A 19,121-nucleotide genomic window follows, 5' to 3' on the forward strand; every position below is an offset into this window, starting at 1 on the left:
AAAGCTAATCAAGCCATCCTCGCGAAGCAGAGTTGGAGATTTCTAATAGGGAGAAGTTCACAGCGGGTTAAAGTACTCAAAAAAAAATAAATACTGTAATGGCCAAGGGGAGGGAGATTGCCCATTCAAGGCGAACTCCTCACATACATGGAGGAACATCAGAGCAGGATATGAATTAATACAAAAAGAAGCAAAGTGGGGATTGGGGAATGGTGAGTCTATTAACTTCTGGACGGATAGGTGGATTGGAGAAACCACTCTACTGAAAGAAGCAATTTGTGAGCTACCTGACCAGGAGCAAATGCAGAAAGTGAAACACTACTGGAGAAATACAAGGGAATGGGGACTGGTGAGCAACAGAAAAAATATCTGCACGCAGGAAGTGATAGAAAACTTGGGAGCATTGTGTGTGGTAGATGATGAAGATAATCAGGATATACTCTACTGGCCGCTGGAACCAAAGGGGAATTTTTCTACAAAAACAGCATATGAAGTGGGAATTTTTGCTGTGGGTAATCAGGCATGGAAGACTGCTGACCCAAGGGAAAAATTTATGAGGAACCTAGGGGTTGCATCCAATGTTGTGCTGAACTGTGGGGGATTCTGAGTGGGCTGAAGCCAGCATGGAGTAAGGGACACAGAAAGATCATTTTGTAGACAGATTTGAAGGTGGGATTAAATTTAATCCCAGAGGCTACACAGGAACCACCTTACTAGAATCTGGTTTTGCAGATACGAGAAAGGTGTAAGAAAGAATGGACATGCTAGCTAAAACACATCTGGAGAGAAGGGAACAAATGTGCAGACTTCCTTGCCAAATGCAGCGTTGATGCAGAAATGGGATGGAAGAATTTGGAAGAACCTCCGGAAGCAATCAGAAAGCTGCTCAACGAGGATGTTCTGGGGTGACCACACCCCGGCTTGTTTTGTGTACTTAGGAGCTGTGGCTCTTCCCATGTACCCCCAAAAAAATACGAGGTTACCTTAACAAGACATTTTCTTGCAGAATAGCTAATTGACAAAATGTACTTCATCAGTTTAGCCCTGAAATAGGAATCAACCATACATGGCCCGTATTGTCTTATATGTGTACGGAAAGATCATTGAATTTGGAAATGTTGTACTAATTCGTGACATATGAAGTGCGGACATTTGTGGGATTGTGATGTCATTTTAATCATGCATGGGACCAAACTGTGCTACCGTCCTTCTCTCATAAGGGTATAACAGGTTGGATGACTCTATTACTATCTTCTTCTTCTTTTTTTTTATTCCTCCTGGGGTTTTGAGGCCATCTGTTGCCTTTGTCTCGTGTTAACAATCCAAAGTAACCAATTAAGGTGGTGACTCAGTTGCAATCGAGTCTCCAGCTTTCATTGTTTCATTTGTTGCTTGGGTATTATCCTTGTACGGGATTCCTGGTAATGCTTATGCATGAAAAACATGGATTCAAGCAGTTTTTCGGCATACTTCCTTGCCTAAATCTCTTTTCATCATGCATGGTTCGTGTTTTGAACGAGTGTTAGCATCATGGATTGCAATTCTTGGTTTTATGAATTCAGACGTCAGAGATGACCTAAGCCTGAATAAAGTCTTAGATAGGAGAGGAGCTGCAGAAGTAAACTAAAACACTGAAAACATGAGGCACTTGAGCTTTCACCCACGGAATGAGTTTGAGAATTCCTTTTTCAAAACGTTATGGTTGTGCAGTAGCTATTATTGATCAGCTGCCAACAATATTGGGCTGCGAGCTAGTCCAAAACTTATTGCACATGCAGTGCAGTATGTCGACTGTCGAGAGAAAGGATAGGTGACAGAAGTATGGAATTCAATGCGGAAAATATATAGCTGGGCAGTATGGGAATGCCGTCAAGAAAGAAATGTTACACAATAACTTAAGATATGGTTCTCTTGCCAGAATGTGTTCACCGATTAGACTACGCAGACATGACGCTGTCCAAGTAAGGCTGCTCCATACCATCATGATTGGGAGGATATTGTGCAAATTTTCGATCAAGCACTTGAGAGTCGTTTAGAGTTTGCCTTGGTGCTCTAGGTTAGGCTTTAGCTACAGCTTTGCAATGGAAAGTTGGATACACAGATTTAGTAGTTGAGAGTCTATCTCTGGATCAGAAGTCAGAACAAGAATTTGATTCATGTTGTTCTTGATTAGACTCCCTCCAAGTCCAGCATTCCCTTTTTGCAACACAAATAGACTAGAGGGAAGGGGGTTTACCAAGGTTTAGGCATCCTCCACGGGAGTTTCACTCGAATTTCTGCTGTGTGTATGATGCACGATTACAAATAGTAATTAATGTTCTCCGTAGAAGAAATTGGGAAACAGTTACTGACAGTACCTTTTCAGCCATAAACAGAGGCGTAGTTTGACACTGGTTTACGTGGGTTATAAGCATCTCAATTCCCAATTTTCTGGCAATAAATTGATTTGTGAGGCATGATAATGCATACCACGCAACCCGAAATTGATTGAAGTCTGTCCCAACCATTATTTAAACTAAAAACATTTGCCTATAAACATGATCCATCTGTATATCTTCCTACACCAATACATACTTGAATATTTCCCTGCAACCCTTCACAGTTCTTTTCTTGTTTCACGAATGGAGCTCTTTACTGCAATCTGCATCCTTTGCTTCCTCTACCTCATGCACCACCTCTACAAGTTATTCCTTCGGATCACAAATCAACGATTTTACATGATAGCTTATCAGTGTTACAAGCCCGCGGAGGACAGGAAGTTAACAACAGATTTATGTGCTTCCATCATTTTGCGGAACAAAAACCTTGGCCTAGACGACTACAGGTTCCTCTTACAAACCATGGTCAATTCAGGTATTGGTGAAAATACTTATGCCCCGAAAAATATCATCCTGGGCAAAGAAGTCCATCCTGAATTAATCGATTCGTTATCCGAAATAGATGAAATCTTCTTCGACACACTCGACAAACTCTTTGCTAATTCAGGGATTTCTCCACAAGAAATCGACATACTTGTGGTGAACGTATCCCTTCTTTCATCCGTGCCATCTCTAACATCTCGAATCATAAACCATTACAAAATGAGGCCTGATATTAAGGCCTTCAATCTCTCAGGGATGGGGTGCAGTGCAAGTCTTATTGCAATTGATCTAGTCAAGCACTTGTTCAAGACTCATAGAAATTCTTTTGCTATAGTTGTCAGCACGGATGCCTTAGGTGCAAAATGGTATTGCGGAAAAGAAAAATGCATGATGCTCCCCAACTGCATGATGCGCTCGGGTGGTTGTTCCATGCTCTTCACGAACAAAAGGGTTTTCCAGGATCGAGCCATCTTGAAATTGAAATACACTATCCGAACTCATTTTGGAGCAAACGATGAAGCATACAATTGTGGAATTGACATGGAAGATAATCAAGGATACCGAGGATTTCGTCTTGCTTTGACAAAGGAGCTAGTCAAAGCTGCTGCTCAATCTAATCTGAGAGTTCTCGTGCCGAAATTACTTCCATTAAGGGAAATAATTCTGTTCGTCATCATGGTATCCTATAGAAAGATTACTAAAACGAAAAGTTCATCCTTAGCTGCAGCTCCAAATATGAAGACTGGTGTCGAACATTTCTGCATACATCCGGGTGCAAAAGCTGTAGTTGAGGGATTTGGCAAGAGTTTAGGGCTTGACGAATATGATATTGAACCATCTCGGATGACACTACACAGATTTGGCAACATGGCTGCTGGTTCTATTTGGTACGTCTTAGGTTATATGGAAGCTAAGAAGAGGCTCAAGAAAGGTGACAGGATACTCATGATTACTTTTGGTGCTGGTCTAAAATGCAACACTTGCGTATGGGAGGTGATGAGGGACATGGATGGCTCAAATGTGTGGGAAGATTGCATTGACAACTACCCTCCGAAGTCCCTAGCGAACCATTTCATGGAGAAATTTGCTTGGCTCAATGATGAAAGTATGAGCTTCCTTAGCCTGGATGACATTCGTGAGAAAATTTCTTTCGAAATCAAGGCCTCTAGATGTTGAGATTTTTTCACTTGAATTGTTATTTGAATTTACACTAATTGCATTACTATATGAAAACAGGAGTTTGCATGTGTTTGGTGGTATTTTTAAATGTTCAATATGCACGCAGAACTGATTACTTTTTCTGGCCAGGAAAGTACAGCTGAAGTTATTTACAGTACTAGTAGTAGTATGTAAACATTTATTCCTACCGTTCTTTTAGAGTTTAGACCACGATTTTACTGCTTGTCCAGGCCACTAGCCCGTTCCAAAATCTATAATAGTTTCCATCGGATTCCTGAAAAAGTTATGCGATTCCCCTTGGATGGCCTGGTTGAATCAGTGGTGCGCAGTGAAATAAATTGATTACGTATTCCAGTGGATAGACAATTATTATTGAAACAGTTCTTAAAGTAGCTACGAACGATTTGACTGGCACAAACTGTGAAGTCTTTGAATGCATTTATGCAAAAGGTTATCCAGATGATACCCGTATACAGGAACTAACTATGCATTTTCTCCACGCGGCAAAAAGATAGCCAGATGATGCCATATACAGGAACTATAACTATGCATTTTTCCATAAATTTAGGCCGGAGAAAAATATCCAAGATTATGTCTTTTTGGCCTTGCTAAAAAGTTTCTTATTAAGCAAACGCAATTTAACATTTTCCATAAAAAAAAAAAAACCACAGTTTAGTAGTACCATTAACTAAAGGCGACGCACTTATTGCGCAACCATTTTATGTAGTTAAATATAGTTCTTTTTTTTTTTTTGTAGGTAAGGCCCTTTTGGAGCTGCAATAACTTATTGAAAAATACTTCTCCATTAGAATTTTTAATAAAATACTTATTAAGTATTTAAGTGCTTTTAAATATATTGTTTAAAGACATAATTTAATAAGTACTTATTGCATTGGATATATTTTATTTGAAATGTTTTAAATGTATTTATCTCTTTATTTAGGTCATAATATAGGATGAGATGATTAAATTTAATATTTAAGTTTTTAAATTACAAAAGTTACTTTAAAAACACCAAATTTGATCTTCTATTAAAAGTATTTTTAACATCAAAAGCTCCATTCCTAAGTAATTTTTAAAAATACTTTTAGCACCTATGAGTGATTTTTAATCATAAGTACTACAACCTTGACTTATTACCTTTTTTGTAACTATCGACGATCGAGTTTCGACTTGTTACCTTTTTTTTTTTATTTTATCGAACACACACACCCAACTAATTAAGGCCTTGCTTGGATTGATGTTTTTCGTAGAAAAATTTTGTCATTTTCCGTGAACACATTTCCCCATTACCTTTTTTCCTCACATACATCAAATCGTTACAGTAATTTTTCCATGAAAAATGACGGAAAATGCAATCCAAACGGGACCTAAATATAACTGAGGGTTAAAGCTAAGAGGTAACCTAAGGGGGATCCACAAAGCTTACCTATCCAGCCAATTGATAACTGGAAGGCAAACCTGTGAACCTTAAGTTCAGGTTAAAGAACCCACATCCCAGCGATGTGGGACGGATTCAACTTGTTACCAACCGATCGAGGCCGATTTTGGAAGAAGATGAAAGCGCATAGACATACGTGACTGTGCCCTTAAGTCACATTCGTATCTTTATCGCATTCTTATGTCACATTCGTCTGCTCCATATTTCACATTCGTATCTTATATAAGGGGGAAAAAAGCTGTATGCAGAAATGTCCAGGAAACTACGGATAAAACTAACATGGCCGTTACTCAAAAATGATAGTTGACAGAAACAAAATGGAGCATTTATACATATGCATGCATGTTACTAAAACCAAGTTGAAATCCAACATGCAATATCTGAATTTTCGTGTTTATACAAATGTAGCAAATCTGAGTCATGAAATCAAAGAAGAAACTTCACCAAATTAGGTATGTACTATAGAAACTTAAAACGCCTAACCAGAAAGCCCCACATTGGGCTATCAAATATTCATATTGATGAACGCCAATAGTGTTGTTGGTGGTATTAGTGGTCTGAAAGAAGTCTAGGGTTCTCCATTTAATAAACAGATGTAATCCACTTCAATCATGGGTGGCAATATAATAATAAAGTTTAAAAACAAAAAAGCTCCTTGTAGTATACCGAATATACAGAAAAGGCTCCCGTGATTTCAAAACATACAAAACGACACCTCATATTTTAAACTAAATTGTAAACTAACAGAATTCGTTAAATTTAACGGAATCACTTATCGGATTGCAGTGTTTGTGGACCAATGGTTTCTCTACCCCGAAGAAATGAAAGAAAATGACATGTCTCACCAACAACAGCCAATCCTAAAATGAAAGAATGCTCTTTCCTTTTACAATAAGAGATGAGTGATCTTATTAATGAGTGAAGAGAGATCCACATCCAGAGCACACTGCACAGGAGAGTCCTCCCCATATCACAGAAAACCAAAGAACTCAAATGAGAGTTTAGATTAATTTGTATACCATCCTTGCTTTTTTTCACTATCAAGCACAGAGCCCCTTTTACATGCTTGAGTTGCAAATAAACTCCTAATCTGATAGAAATTAATGCAGCTGCTTTAATTAAGGGCATGTACCCTACCTTGCTAAAGAGACAGGAGTGGGTGACAGCCTGACAAGGTTGAAATTTGCCGGCTTCCCTCCGTTCTCGTACCACTATTATTAATGTCGAAAATATAGGTATAATGCATAAATTGCTCTTACCTACACTATTAACTAAAACCGCACAAGATATTCCATGAAGATTTGAACAAAATCGCACGAGGCTGAGCAATTAGCCATTCATTTGTTAGAAATCATCAACAAGTCAAATCAAGGGAGTTAGGCACTAATTCATCACACATTTAATTCATACGAAAATCTGGACTAAAGTTGCATTTTTTCTCCGGCAACATTTTCTTATGGTTATTACGTTGTTATCAATTCATCACCACACAATACAAACATTAATTGATCCTTAAATTTCCCAAGGAGCCAGGATAGTGAAGTTTCTAAAATGATTATGCATCAACTTCATAAAGCCAACAGCGACATTTTTAACTTTAAATATAAACCTTAAACAGAATTGATCATGGCACCTATTGCATCATCGTTGAATTGATTATTGGTATCATCATTATCACATAATCACCCGTATGGCTATATATGTTTGCTATTTCTATTGTCTTGCATGCATGATTGATGTTATTTTTGTGCGGTTGCCCCAAAGCAACTTTGTATTAATAGCTTCTTGTAGCGTAAAATGTTTGCTTTTCATTCATGTTACTAGGTATATAATCAAGTGTTTCGTATGCTTGTTACGATTAGTTGCTTTTGCAGAGTGGAATTCATGAAATATGGTACGAAGTACAGTAAATATAAATATACTGTGAACCGCATGCAAGTGTACATGTCGATCCAAACAACAATTAAAAAGTGATATTAGGAAAGATAATATAATATGATTCCACCATTGCCCTTATCTACTAAATTGTTTAATTAAACTAATACCCACCCAAATATTAAACAAAACACTAGAATTTACTGTTTATTATCAGGGATTAAATCATATATGGCATCGAAAATAGTATATCATTTTGCATATTTCACTTAATGCAAGATCCAAATTGCGCTTTTAAGTTACAAGCTCATTGTCAAACATGATTAACAACAAATAATCAAAAAAATCCATAACCAAAACATTACAAAAAGTGAACTTTAATACCATAAAAATCTCAACAACTAATCTTAATATGTTGACAATAATATTTATGGTTTTAAAGTTTGTTATTTTAGTGTTTTCTTTAATGCGTGGGTTGGTATTAAATTAATTAAATAATGTAATAGATAAGGGGTAATGATGCAATCATATTATTTTCTTTCTCCTAATATCACTTTTTTAATTATTGATTGGGACTAAATGTTACAAGATGATTAACCTTAAGGGAGGCTAGTTTAATTTTTTGAAACCTGAAGGGAGGCCAGTGAAATAGTCAGAAACTACCGGGGAGGTTTCTAAAATTATCCCTATTTTCTTACTATAAATTATAAAGGAATGCAATATATTTTTCAATTTAACCAAAGGAGTTGATTCTGCTTTTGCATGGTGTGCTGAGAAGAAATGCGTCACAACTCAAATTGGGGACGCATAACTGCTTTTGTATGTACATTAATTGCTTTTGTATGTTGAAATTTTGCCTTATATAGTCTACACCAATAGGTTGCAGAAATCCAGCATACCCCCTCCATAGCCCATCCTCCACTTTCTTTTTCGAAATATGGAGCTCTTAACAGCACTTTATTTGCTTTGTTTCCTTTACCTTACATACTACCTCTACAAGATAGCCTTGCAGAGGACAAACCAATGCTGTTACATGCTAGGCTATGAATGTTACAAGGCCACGGAGGACAGAAAGTTAGACACAGAATCATGTGCCTCCATCATCTTGCGCAACACAAGTCTTGGCTTAGAAGAATACAGATTCCTCTTACAAACCATTGTCAATTCAGGCATTGGTGAGAACACTTATGCTCCCGACAATGTCATCCAGGGCAAAGAAGAGCGTCCTGAATTAATCGATTCATTAACCGAGATGGATCAAATTTTCTTCAACACACTTGACAGTCTTTTTGCGAAGTCAGGGATTTCTCCTCAAGAAATCGACATTCTTGTGGTGAACGTATCTCTACTTTCTTGCGTGCCATCCCTAGCAGCTCGAGTCATAAACCGTTACAAGATGAGGTGCGATGTCAAGGCCTTTAATCTCTCTGGCATGGGGTGCAGTGCCAGCCTTGTTGCAATTGATCTAGTCCAGCAACTGTTCAAGTCTTACAAGAATGCATTTGCTATTGTTGTGAGTACAGAAGCTTTGGGTGCAAACTGGTACTGTGGCAGGGAAAAATCCATGATGCTGTCCAATTGCTTATTCCGCTCGGGTGGTTGTTCAATGCTTTTCACCAATAATAAGGCCTTAAAGCATCGAGCCATCTTGAAGTTAAAATATATGGTACGCACTCATTATGGATCAAATGATGAAGCCTATGATTGCTGCATCCAGGTGGAAGATGGTCTAGGGTACAGAGGTTTTCGTCTCACGAAGAAACTTGTCAAAGCAGCAGCTCAGAGTTTCATCATCAATCTGCGAGTGCTGGGTCCTAAAATGCTCCCATTATGGGAAATAATAAGGTACATCGTTGTATCCTTCCAGCAGAGGAGGAAATCCAAGAGTGCGTCCCTTGATCAAGGACTCATGGCCGCAATTCCGAATTTGAAAACAGGTGCAGAACACTTCTGCATACATCCTGGTGGAAAGGCAGTTATAGATGGGGTTGGCAAGAGTTTGGGGCTAACTGACTATGATCTTGAACCGGCCCGGATGACGCTTCACCGCTTTGGTAACACTTCTGCTGGCGGCTTATGGTATGTTCTAGGTTACATGGAAGCTAAGAAAAGACTCAAGAAAGGTGACCGGATAATAATGATAAGTTTTGGTGCTGGATTTAAATGTAACAATTGTGTGTGGGAGGTAATGAAAGATATGAAGGATGGCAATGTTTGGGAAGATTGCATTGACGAGTACCCTCCAGATTCTCTAGGCAATCCCTTCATGGAGAAGTATGGATGGATCAATGATGCGGCACTGAGCTTCGTCAGAATGGAAGATTATAGATCAATTTCTTGATTTTCAAGAGAGCTTCTTTACCCCACTGCTCCCATTTTCCTAGTCCCTCCTTAAATTTATCTTACCTCCGCAATTCTCAAATCTCAACGAGGATGAGATGTCCTAAAATTCTCGTTGAAGGGCCTGGCAGAATTGTTGTTGAGCACCAAAGAAAGTCCAGCTTAGTGTTTGTGTGGGATTTGTTTCCCAGAATCTTCGTTTCTTGATACCATATACTATATTGTCATTCCTGTTGTTCAATTGTGTCAATCTCTCGCATTAATCAATAAAAGTTTACCCTTAAGTGGAAAATTCAAGCAATTTCCAAAGAAAGACGCATTCAGCAACCAGGGACTTGAATTGCTGGCTTGCAGAACGTTTGTTTCGGGAGATTTATCGCAATTGTTTTATTTCTTCGGCTTTAGTGATGGTATGGTTGAGACCCAGCAAGAACTTGCCCTGCAACTAACTTTCTGATTAGCTAATAAATTTCACAGAATAGCAATCACCATAAATTCCTCCGCTGTATATATAAAGAGGATGCAGCTTGGCAGGCACACTGGGACAGCGGTGGCCACAACATGCCGAAGAATGGCACGTCTGACATTACATTTATGTGGTTTCCAGAGTCTTCACCATACTCTCTCTTTCAGCGTTACCCTACCAAATTAACCTACCATCAGGTTCTGGGCCATATGCTGTGAAAAATAAATCATGAAGGGCTACAATAGTCTGAAATGGTATTGATCAGTGTTAGTTTATCTGGCATTGCAACTTACAAGTCAATTTAAACAACCAATGTCTAAATACATTAAGCTGCTCTGACGATACAATAATATGAAACAACCCCTTTACTTACTGAAAAAAGACAAGTTCAGCAAATGCTAAAAGAAAAGTTAGCTAGACCGTGCAAGATGCAGTAGTACAATCCTTAGCCATGTCCCGGGGGAGGTCTTCACAGGAGAAAGTTCTCTACCCGATGAGAAGCCATGACTTTGTGAGCTCACAAGGGTCCATTCGAGTAATTAATGATGTATCGTTTGAGCAGATTTGATACATCTCTGCGGAACAATGTGAGAAGATTTTGACGTTTCTGGGAGGAAGAAGTGTAGTAGAGTCAATTGGCAGGTTAACTGGCTATCTTTTCTTTGCACTTATGTGAAGTCCCACATCGCCAGACTGTTGAAAGTGAAACGAGGTGGGAGGATGATAAAAGGGGCACCCGGGCGAACCCAAACGCTTCACGGAGCCGCGTGATGAGCACAGAGCGAACTATTCTTTCGCCTTTTACTAAAGAATACCGTGTGCTCGTCACAACAAGCGGCATACGCCTATTTTTGGAGGGTGCTTTTACCAAAAAGCCCCTACAAGTTTTAGTGTCAAAAAATTATTGTTTCGGAAATTATATTATACTGTGGTTTGTTAATTTCCAATTCCAAAGAATGGGTCGTTGGAATTGAAATTAGTTAGCTAGTGTTGATTTGTAAAATTTTGTTTCTGTTTTATTGAAGGTTCACAAGTACAAAATTCGTTCAATTTAAGAAAGGAATTGTAGGCAATATAAACTAGCTGATAAGGAACAAATATTGCTGTTTACCAAAAAGCCCCTACAAGTTTAAGTGTCAAAAAATTATTGTTTCGGAAATTATATTATACTGTGGTTTGTTAATTTCCAATTCCAAAGAATGGGTCGTTGGAATTGAAATTAGTTAGCTAGTGTTGATTTGTAAAAATTTGTTTCTGTTTTATTGAAGGTTCACAAGTACAAAATTCGTTCAATTTAAGAAAGGAATTGTAGGCAATATAAACTAGCTGATAAGGAACAAATATTGCTGTTGCCAAATTCTCCTTAATGAAAAATTGTGAATATGTTCTGCGGGCTCTGAATGAAAAATTCACTCTTATATAATAACCGTTTACTATTTTGACCAAAATATTTTTCATCTATGGTAATTGGGAGTGAGATAACTATAAATCTTTGAATCAGCCATTGGAAAAATAAAAAACAATTTCTTAAGGCCCTGTTTGGATTGCCATTTTTTATCAGAAAATTACATCATTTTCCGTGATCACATTTTCATATTACCTTTTTTTCTAACATACATCAAATCGCTACAGTATTTTTTTCATGAAAAATAACGAAAAATGCAATCCAAACAGGCCCGGCTTCGTAGATTGTGAACCAGAAGTTATTGATGTCACAAAGACCTTCTCCGCGTCTGCATGCTTGCTTTTGCTTTGAAGGGTGATAATATTTGGAGGGGCAACAAGGAGTATTTTTGTAAAAGAAAAATGAGAGCTATGTTTTATAAGGGAATTATATTGAGTCTCATATCTTCGAAAGTAACATTGGTATGTAAGTTTAGTGCTTTCATGAACCTATTAATCTTTAAAGATTTTTCTAATAGGTATTACTAAAAATATCTAAATCACACTTAAATTGTTATATAAATACATACACTTTCTGGAATTGTGACACTTTCTAAAATTAACTCTTTTTTTCAACAAAAAAAAAATTAGTACTTAATGCCCTTCTTAATGAGTGTGCAATAGATACATGCATTAGTCAAACTAAATCTTTAATAAGGCGAAACATGAAACAAAGAATAGAAAGTGACTTTATAGGTTTTTCTTTTTTAACGATAAAAAAAAATAGCATACACCAAAAGAAGAAAAAAGAAATGACATGTTTATGAGAACGGAAAATTCTACCATCCTTTTTGGATATCATATTCATGATTATAATCTAATAAACTCTTATCCTATCATTCAATAATTTCAAGTTTTAAAATCATCCCAGAAGTGTGAATTGATGCGTAACAATACGGTATATGAGAACAAGTAGAAAATAAGAAAAATGTATAGCTCGTTTCACATAGTAAGTTTCATTAATACCCCACTTGGAAAATTAAAAAGAGAGAGAAATTAATTGCCTTATCTTATCAGGTGCTTCCGCAAAACCGCTGCGTCATACAAAAGCATAGACTCCTTTGTGCACTGCATGTGCAAGGCGAAAATAAACCCGGAGAGAGAGAGAGAGAGAGGTTGAAGCAATCTTCCAATTCTCGAATGCTTGATGGAAATGGTTTAAGCAATTCCTTCAATCCTCAAATGCAGCGCGCCATGACCCAACAAGAGACGGGCACCACGACTTATCACCAATTTCTATGCTCCACTTGGTATCATGACTTCACCTTTATATCCCACGCTACAGGACACGCTTATGCAAATATTCATCTATCATTCCCTAAAGAAAAATCTAAAAAAACAACTAAAATGTACTTCTTGATATGTTGCTCATAGAATTCAATGATTCGAGCAAATGAGTGTGTTTCAACAATTTTGATGACGGGACTGAATTACAATCGGATGAGACGAATGTACTATGCACCTGTATAAATTTAAACTATTTAGAGTGACAAGTCATATGTGGTGGCGAAAGGTGCAATATGCATCTGTATGAATTTAAACCATTTAAAGTTATAAACCACATATAATGACAAGTGATTGGAGATAAGATTTGAATCTTTAACCTCCCATCCTACTAAGTCTTAAAAACTATTGGTGGTTGGTTATGTTTTTTCTTATCCAAATACTCAAACTTCAATTCTAAATTCAAAAACAAAAAATTTTGCATAAAAAGACTAGAGTGACTCTTTTGATTGAGCCACAACTTTAGAGAAAGATTTTACTTCAAACTCGATTTTAAGGGCAACAAAGATTTTTCTTTCTTTCTTTCTTTCTTCTTCTTCCTCTTTTTTTTTTTTTTTGTGTTTCATAAAATTTAGATGGTAAGGGTAACAAAATTAATGAAATGTGGAAGAAAAGATTAACAAAGGAGAAAAGATCATTAAAACTCCAAAATCTCAGCTACTTTGTTTGTTGTTTTTTTTTCTCTTTTAAACTGCCATAATGCCTAGTCAAATTCGGGATTGACAATTGAAACAGGGAATCATTCATTTACGCCCAGCCAAAAAAAAAAAAATTCATGGCATGAATTGCAAATATTTAAGATTGCAGGGGCACCAAATGAAAAGACACTACTGTGTCTGAGCCTAACTAGTGAGGACTTTTCTTCCCACCTTCCTCTAATCTGTCTTTTAGTTCGTTTTCCCATTTTCGTCGACGCTACCTTCACACTTTATTTTCTGCAGAACTTCAACAAATCTCAGACTCCAATCATTCCAATCCACTGCTCTTCCTCCTGGTCAATCATGGCTTCCCCGGTGGAAAAAGGTACCGATTTCTTTCTCTACTTCTATACTGTCTAGCTCTTATTCTGCGTCATCTACTTGAGCAGCAAATCATGACCCTTATTTACGCTCTTCTCCTTTATATTTTCTGGACTGTGTTGTATAAGTTATTATAATTTTGTTTTCTGTGGAGTTTAGAGGTATAGCTTAACAATAAAAATCAAGGCCCAGAACCAAAGAAAGAAAAAAAAGGAAAGAAAATTAAGCATATACTATGATCAGAAATTATGAAGAAAATAGGGGAAAGTTGGAAACTTTATCTTTTCTTTTCGAGATTCTTTCTGGGTTTTTTTTTGAGTTTTATCTTAATATATTGATTTAAATACTGAATTATGTAGGAGGAGATAGAGACATAGAAAAGGGGTTGATTACTCCAACATATAGCCAAAACCCTTTAGCTGAGCTGTCATTATCACCGTCTCCGACTCCATCGCTGTCGCCTTCCTCTGCCACAGCACCGGCTCTGGTGCTATCTAATTCTGGGAAGAGAATAGACCAAGCTGGGAAGAAGAAGTATGTGAAGCAGGTGACTGGCCGGCATAATGATACTGAACTGCATTTGGCAGCTCAAAAAGGGGATCTTGTAGCGGTAAAGCAGATACTTGATGATATTGATACTCAGATGGTGGGGACTTTGAGTGGAGTAGACTTTGATCAAGAGGTTGCGGAGATCAGGGCATCGGTGGTGAATGATGTGAATGAGTTGGGGGAAACTGCACTGTACACTGCTGCTGATAGAGGGCACCTTGATGTGGTGAAAGAGTTATTGAAGTATTCCAATAAAGAAACACTCACGAAGAAGAATAGATCGGGTTTTGATCCTTTGCATATTGCTGCAAGTCAGGGACACCATGGTAATGTTTTGGCTTTTGTTGACCACTCAATTTGCTCATATGTTTAAATCATTGCTGAGTTTAGAGGGTAAATTTTAATTGCGGCTTCTATTGTTGGCAATAAGGATAAAACTTAGTCTTATTGAGGAGATCAGAAAATAGGTTATCTGGAGTTGCGTCTCTTTTTCTAATTACATTATTTGAGAATTGCTTATTTATGTTATGTGACATTTTACATCTACAGAATTTGATTAGATGACTTGAGCTGTCTATTTTAGACATTGAGGGCTTTATCATGAATGCAACTCCTCGGAGGCATAATTCTTGTGGAGAGTAGTTGTTCTTTAGCTTAACTAGTCTGTTTTCCTTACATAATTATAGGGTAACTGGTACAGTATTACCTTAGATGACCTTATAATCTTTTAGACAAGGAAATTAGTATATATTCACATGTATGTCCTAGTATGCTATCTGCAAAAAACTTACAAATGAACGGTATCTATTAGGGTTGATGAGTAGGCCTGAGCATATTCTTGTCCTCTCCAGTAGTTTATCATGTTTGAAGTGTAGGACTGAGGATCTTCTTTTCAACCATTCATTGTCATTGAATTTAGAATAGCATAGTCTTGTCTATGTTCCTCAATCTTAAAGTTGTGTTGGTAGATTTCTGGTGGAATACTTTATGATGTGGACTTGCTAGATTTATACAAAAAGTTTAAATAGGTTTCATATTCTTAAGTTTTTTGAATCCTAATGGTTGTTGCTGACTGTTATACTTAACTATTTGCAGCCATTGTTCAAGGGCTGCTAGACCATGACCCTGGGCTTAGCGAAACAGTTGGCACTTCAAATGCCACCCCTCTTATAACTGCAGCTACAAGAGGACATATAGCTGTGGTCAATGAGTTACTGTCAAAGGATTGTAGTTTACTAGATATTTCTAAATCTAATGGGAAAAATGCATTACACCTCGCTGCCAGGCAGGGGCATGTGGAGATTGTTAAGGCATTGCTTGACAAAGATCATCAACTGGCAAGAAGGACAGACAAGAAGGGGCAGACCGCATTGCACATGGCTGTGAAAGGGGTTAACTGTGAGGTCGTCAGACTGTTGCTTGATGCTGATGCTGCAATTGTCATGCTGCCTGATAAATTTGGAAACACTGCTTTACATGTTGCTACTCGGAAAAAAAGAGCTGAGGTACAGTACAATTGTGTGCCCCATTCCAGAATTGGTTATGCTTATGTTAGCACTCAACCAGTAGGAGCATTTTTTTATCTATCTATTTCATATTTGTGCTAATAGACATGTAGTGTACTGTCCTTCCTGGGTGCTTGTGGTGGATCTTTTGAACCTCCGTATGTCCTCAGCTGCTCACAAGGAAGTTTAGTGATTTACTTAAATATCTATAACTTGGTGTTTTCCCGATAATCATTAATCTAAACTATCTTTAAGCATTTCTGAAACACCACATATAAGGTTTTTCTTCAGTAGTTACTCAGATTTGGTGCTACAGTGTTTTCTAGTAGCTTTGTGGCATTTGGTGCCTTTTCCGCTTGGAACATGTCCTCCAACACATGATGGTTTTGCGGGCAAGAAATGTCTTTATTAAATCTCGATTTATTTTTGTCTGCAGATAGTGAATGAGTTGATTCAGCTGCCTGATACAAATGTGAATGCCCTTACTAGAGATCACAAGACTGCTCTAGATATTGCTGAAGGTCTTCCACTGTCTGAAGAATCCACGTTTATAAAAGAGTGCCTTTATCGTGCAGGTGCTGTTAAAGCTAATGAATTGAACCAACCCAGAGATGAGTTGAGGAAAACCGTGACCCAAATCAAGAAAGATGTCCACACCCAACTGGAACAGACTAAGAGGACAAATAAAAATGTCCATGGAATTGCTAAGGAGCTTAGAAAACTCCATCGAGAAGGAATAAACAATGCCACGAACTCAGTTACGGTGGTGGCTGTGCTTTTTGCAACCGTTGCCTTTGCAGCTATCTTTACTGTGCCTGGTGGAGATTCAGACAGTGGGATGGCTGTTGTAGTGAGCCGAGCTTCATTCAAAATCTTTTTCATCTTTAACGCCATCGCGCTCTTTACTTCTCTTGCTGTCGTCGTAGTTCAAATTACCTTGGTGAGAGGTGAGACAAAGGCAGAAAGAAAGGTCGTGGAGGTGATCAACAAGCTGATGTGGTTGGCCTCTGTTTGTACTTCAGTGGCATTTATTGCATCGTCTTACATAGTGGTTGGTCGGAAATACGAATGGGCTGCAATTTTAGTTACGGTTGTGGGGGGACTTATAATGGCTGGAGTTCTTGGAACCATGACTTATTATGTGGTCAAGTCAAAGCGGAGCAGATCAATGAGAAAGAAAGAGAAGAGTGCCAGGAGTGGCTCTAATTCATGGTACCCCTCCGAGTTTTCCAACTCAGATATCGATCGGATTTTTGCCCTGTGATATGAGAAGATGTAATCTAGAGAAAATAATCACTGGCTGGTCGGGAAAATGGTGCTAAAGGAATAAAAGGGAGACTATGAAGAGTTTTGAGCAAGGAGGAGGTTCTCGGTCTCTTCAGGTCTCCAGGCCTGTCCATTAGCCACCAGAGGAAATGGTAGAAGGGCTGGAATTCTGCTGCTCCAGTTTCTGGTTGCTAATGATGTATCATCCTCCGATGCTTATATCTTTGTTCCCGAGAATTATGTAACGGGAAGTCTTATCATGTAAGAAATTTAATGCGGAGGAGAGCAGACAAATTATACCATGTCTTGTGTCTCTCTCTCTCTCCGCCAGATCGTCATCATCATCTTTGACATAAAAGTTTATTGCAATGGGTGCTTGAGCCATGCGTTAATCAAGAAATTGGAATTCCCAACTCTGCATGTGTTGATTTTGAATCAAGGGCCTCTACGATTGTTGGTGGTAATTATATCATACAAATGATATAACAAATGAGAGAAATTTTAACACAATTTTTTGAATAAATTTTAACAAGTGAGAGAAATTTTGTTGTACTTTTATCTATGATTTTGTTGATGTCTATATTTTATTATTTTGGCGTGTACATTTATTTTATCAGCTGAATAGCTATTGGCAATTGTAGAGGCACTTGATCCGTTGGATTCACTTTTGGATTATTTCCAAGTACTATGTGAGAAAGTTTAATTCCACCAAATTTCCCATTTCCTATTTTCCCAAAAGAAAGAAAAAGGCAAATCCAATTCCTCATTTCCTCAATAAAAAAAGAGAAAAATGCAGTTTTGGTACCGAAACTTTGACGCACGAGCGGTTTTAGTCCCCAAATTTTGGACGAAAACAAATTTGGTACCCGAACTTTCAAATTTTGAGCACATTAAGTACCCTTGACGATTTTTTTCCAAATTATTACCGGAAAAAGCCATGTGATAGTCACATGTCCGGCCGAAATGGAATTAAAAAAGGCCAAAAATGCAGTTTTGGTACCTAAACTTTGACGCACAAGCGGTTTTAATCCCCAAATTTTTGACGAAAACAAATTTGGTACTCGAACTTTCAAATTTTGAACACATTAAATACCCTTGATGATTTTTTCTCAAATTATTATCGAAAAAAGCCATATGACAGTCACGTGTCCGGCCACAATTGTATAAAAAAAGGCCCAAAAAATGTCAAATGCCATTATAATACTAAGTATTAAATTTAAGGACTAATAGCGTAATAAAAAAAAATTCAAGGACTAAATAACAACACATGAGTCAACAAAACCCAAGAACTGATACAAATGAGCTCCAATTCCAGACAAATTTTGTGACTTGATTCTTAGATTAATGTCCTAGAATTGGAGCTCATTTGTATCGGTTCTTGGGTTTTGTTGACTTATGTGATGTTATTTAGCCCTTGGATTTTTTCTTTATTACGCTATTAGTCCTTAAATTTCATACTTAGTATTATAATGGCATTTGACATTTTTTGGCCTTTTTTTAAATACAATTATGGCTTGACACGTGACTGTCATATAGATTTTTTTGGTAACAATTTGGAAAAAAATCATCAAGGGTACTTAATGTACTCAAAATTTGAAAGTTCAAGTACCAAATTTGTTTTTGTCCAAATTTTGGGGACTAAAACCGCTCATGCGTCAAAGTTTAGGTACCAAAACTGCATTTTGACCTTTTTTTTTCCATTTTCGCCGGACACCTGACAGTCACATGGATGTTTCCGGTAACAATTTGGGAAAAAATCGTCAAGGGTATTTAATGTGCTCAAAATTTGAAAGTTCGGGTACCAAATTTGTTTTCGTCCAAAATTTGGGGACTAAAACTGCTTGTGCGTCAAAGTTTAGGTACCAAAACTGCATTTTTCTCATAATAAAAAAA

At 37.5% G+C, this 19,121-nt stretch overlaps 3 protein-coding genes and 1 non-coding gene across 4 annotated transcripts; all 4 read left to right on the top strand.

Moving 5' to 3' along the window:
• Positions 1–2,621: 2,621 nt before the first annotated feature.
• Positions 2,622–4,037, top strand: LOC113782607 (3-ketoacyl-CoA synthase 19-like). The gene has a single exon (XM_027328485.1). It carries the CDS (start codon positions 2,622–2,624, stop codon positions 4,035–4,037), a length of 1,416 nt encoding a protein of 471 aa, XP_027184286.1.
• A 4,191-nt stretch (positions 4,038–8,228) lies between these two features.
• Positions 8,229–9,997, top strand: LOC113782779 (3-ketoacyl-CoA synthase 19-like). The gene has a single exon (XM_027328700.1). It carries the CDS (start codon positions 8,294–8,296, stop codon positions 9,695–9,697), a length of 1,404 nt encoding a protein of 467 aa, XP_027184501.1. The 5' UTR covers positions 8,229–8,293; the 3' UTR covers positions 9,698–9,997.
• Positions 9,998–10,923: 926 nt separating this feature from the next.
• Positions 10,924–11,039, top strand: LOC113748504. The gene has a single exon (XR_003464361.1). It is a non-coding gene; the product is annotated as a U5 spliceosomal RNA (small nuclear RNA).
• Positions 11,040–13,766: 2,727 nt separating this feature from the next.
• On the top strand, positions 13,767–17,663 carry LOC113782778 (ankyrin repeat-containing protein ITN1). The gene is made up of 4 exons (XM_027328699.1): positions 13,767–13,912; positions 14,268–14,783; positions 15,553–15,962; positions 16,399–17,663. Exons 1-4 carry the CDS (start codon positions 13,891–13,893, stop codon positions 17,224–17,226), a joined length of 1,776 nt encoding a protein of 591 aa, XP_027184500.1. The 5' UTR covers positions 13,767–13,890; the 3' UTR covers positions 17,227–17,663.
• The last annotated feature ends 1,458 nt before the right edge of the window (positions 17,664–19,121 follow it).

Source organism: Coffea eugenioides, chromosome 9 (genome assembly GCF_003713205.1).
Source record: "Coffea eugenioides isolate CCC68of chromosome 9, Ceug_1.0, whole genome shotgun sequence".
Classification (NCBI taxonomy): domain Eukaryota; kingdom Viridiplantae; phylum Streptophyta; class Magnoliopsida; order Gentianales; family Rubiaceae; genus Coffea; species Coffea eugenioides.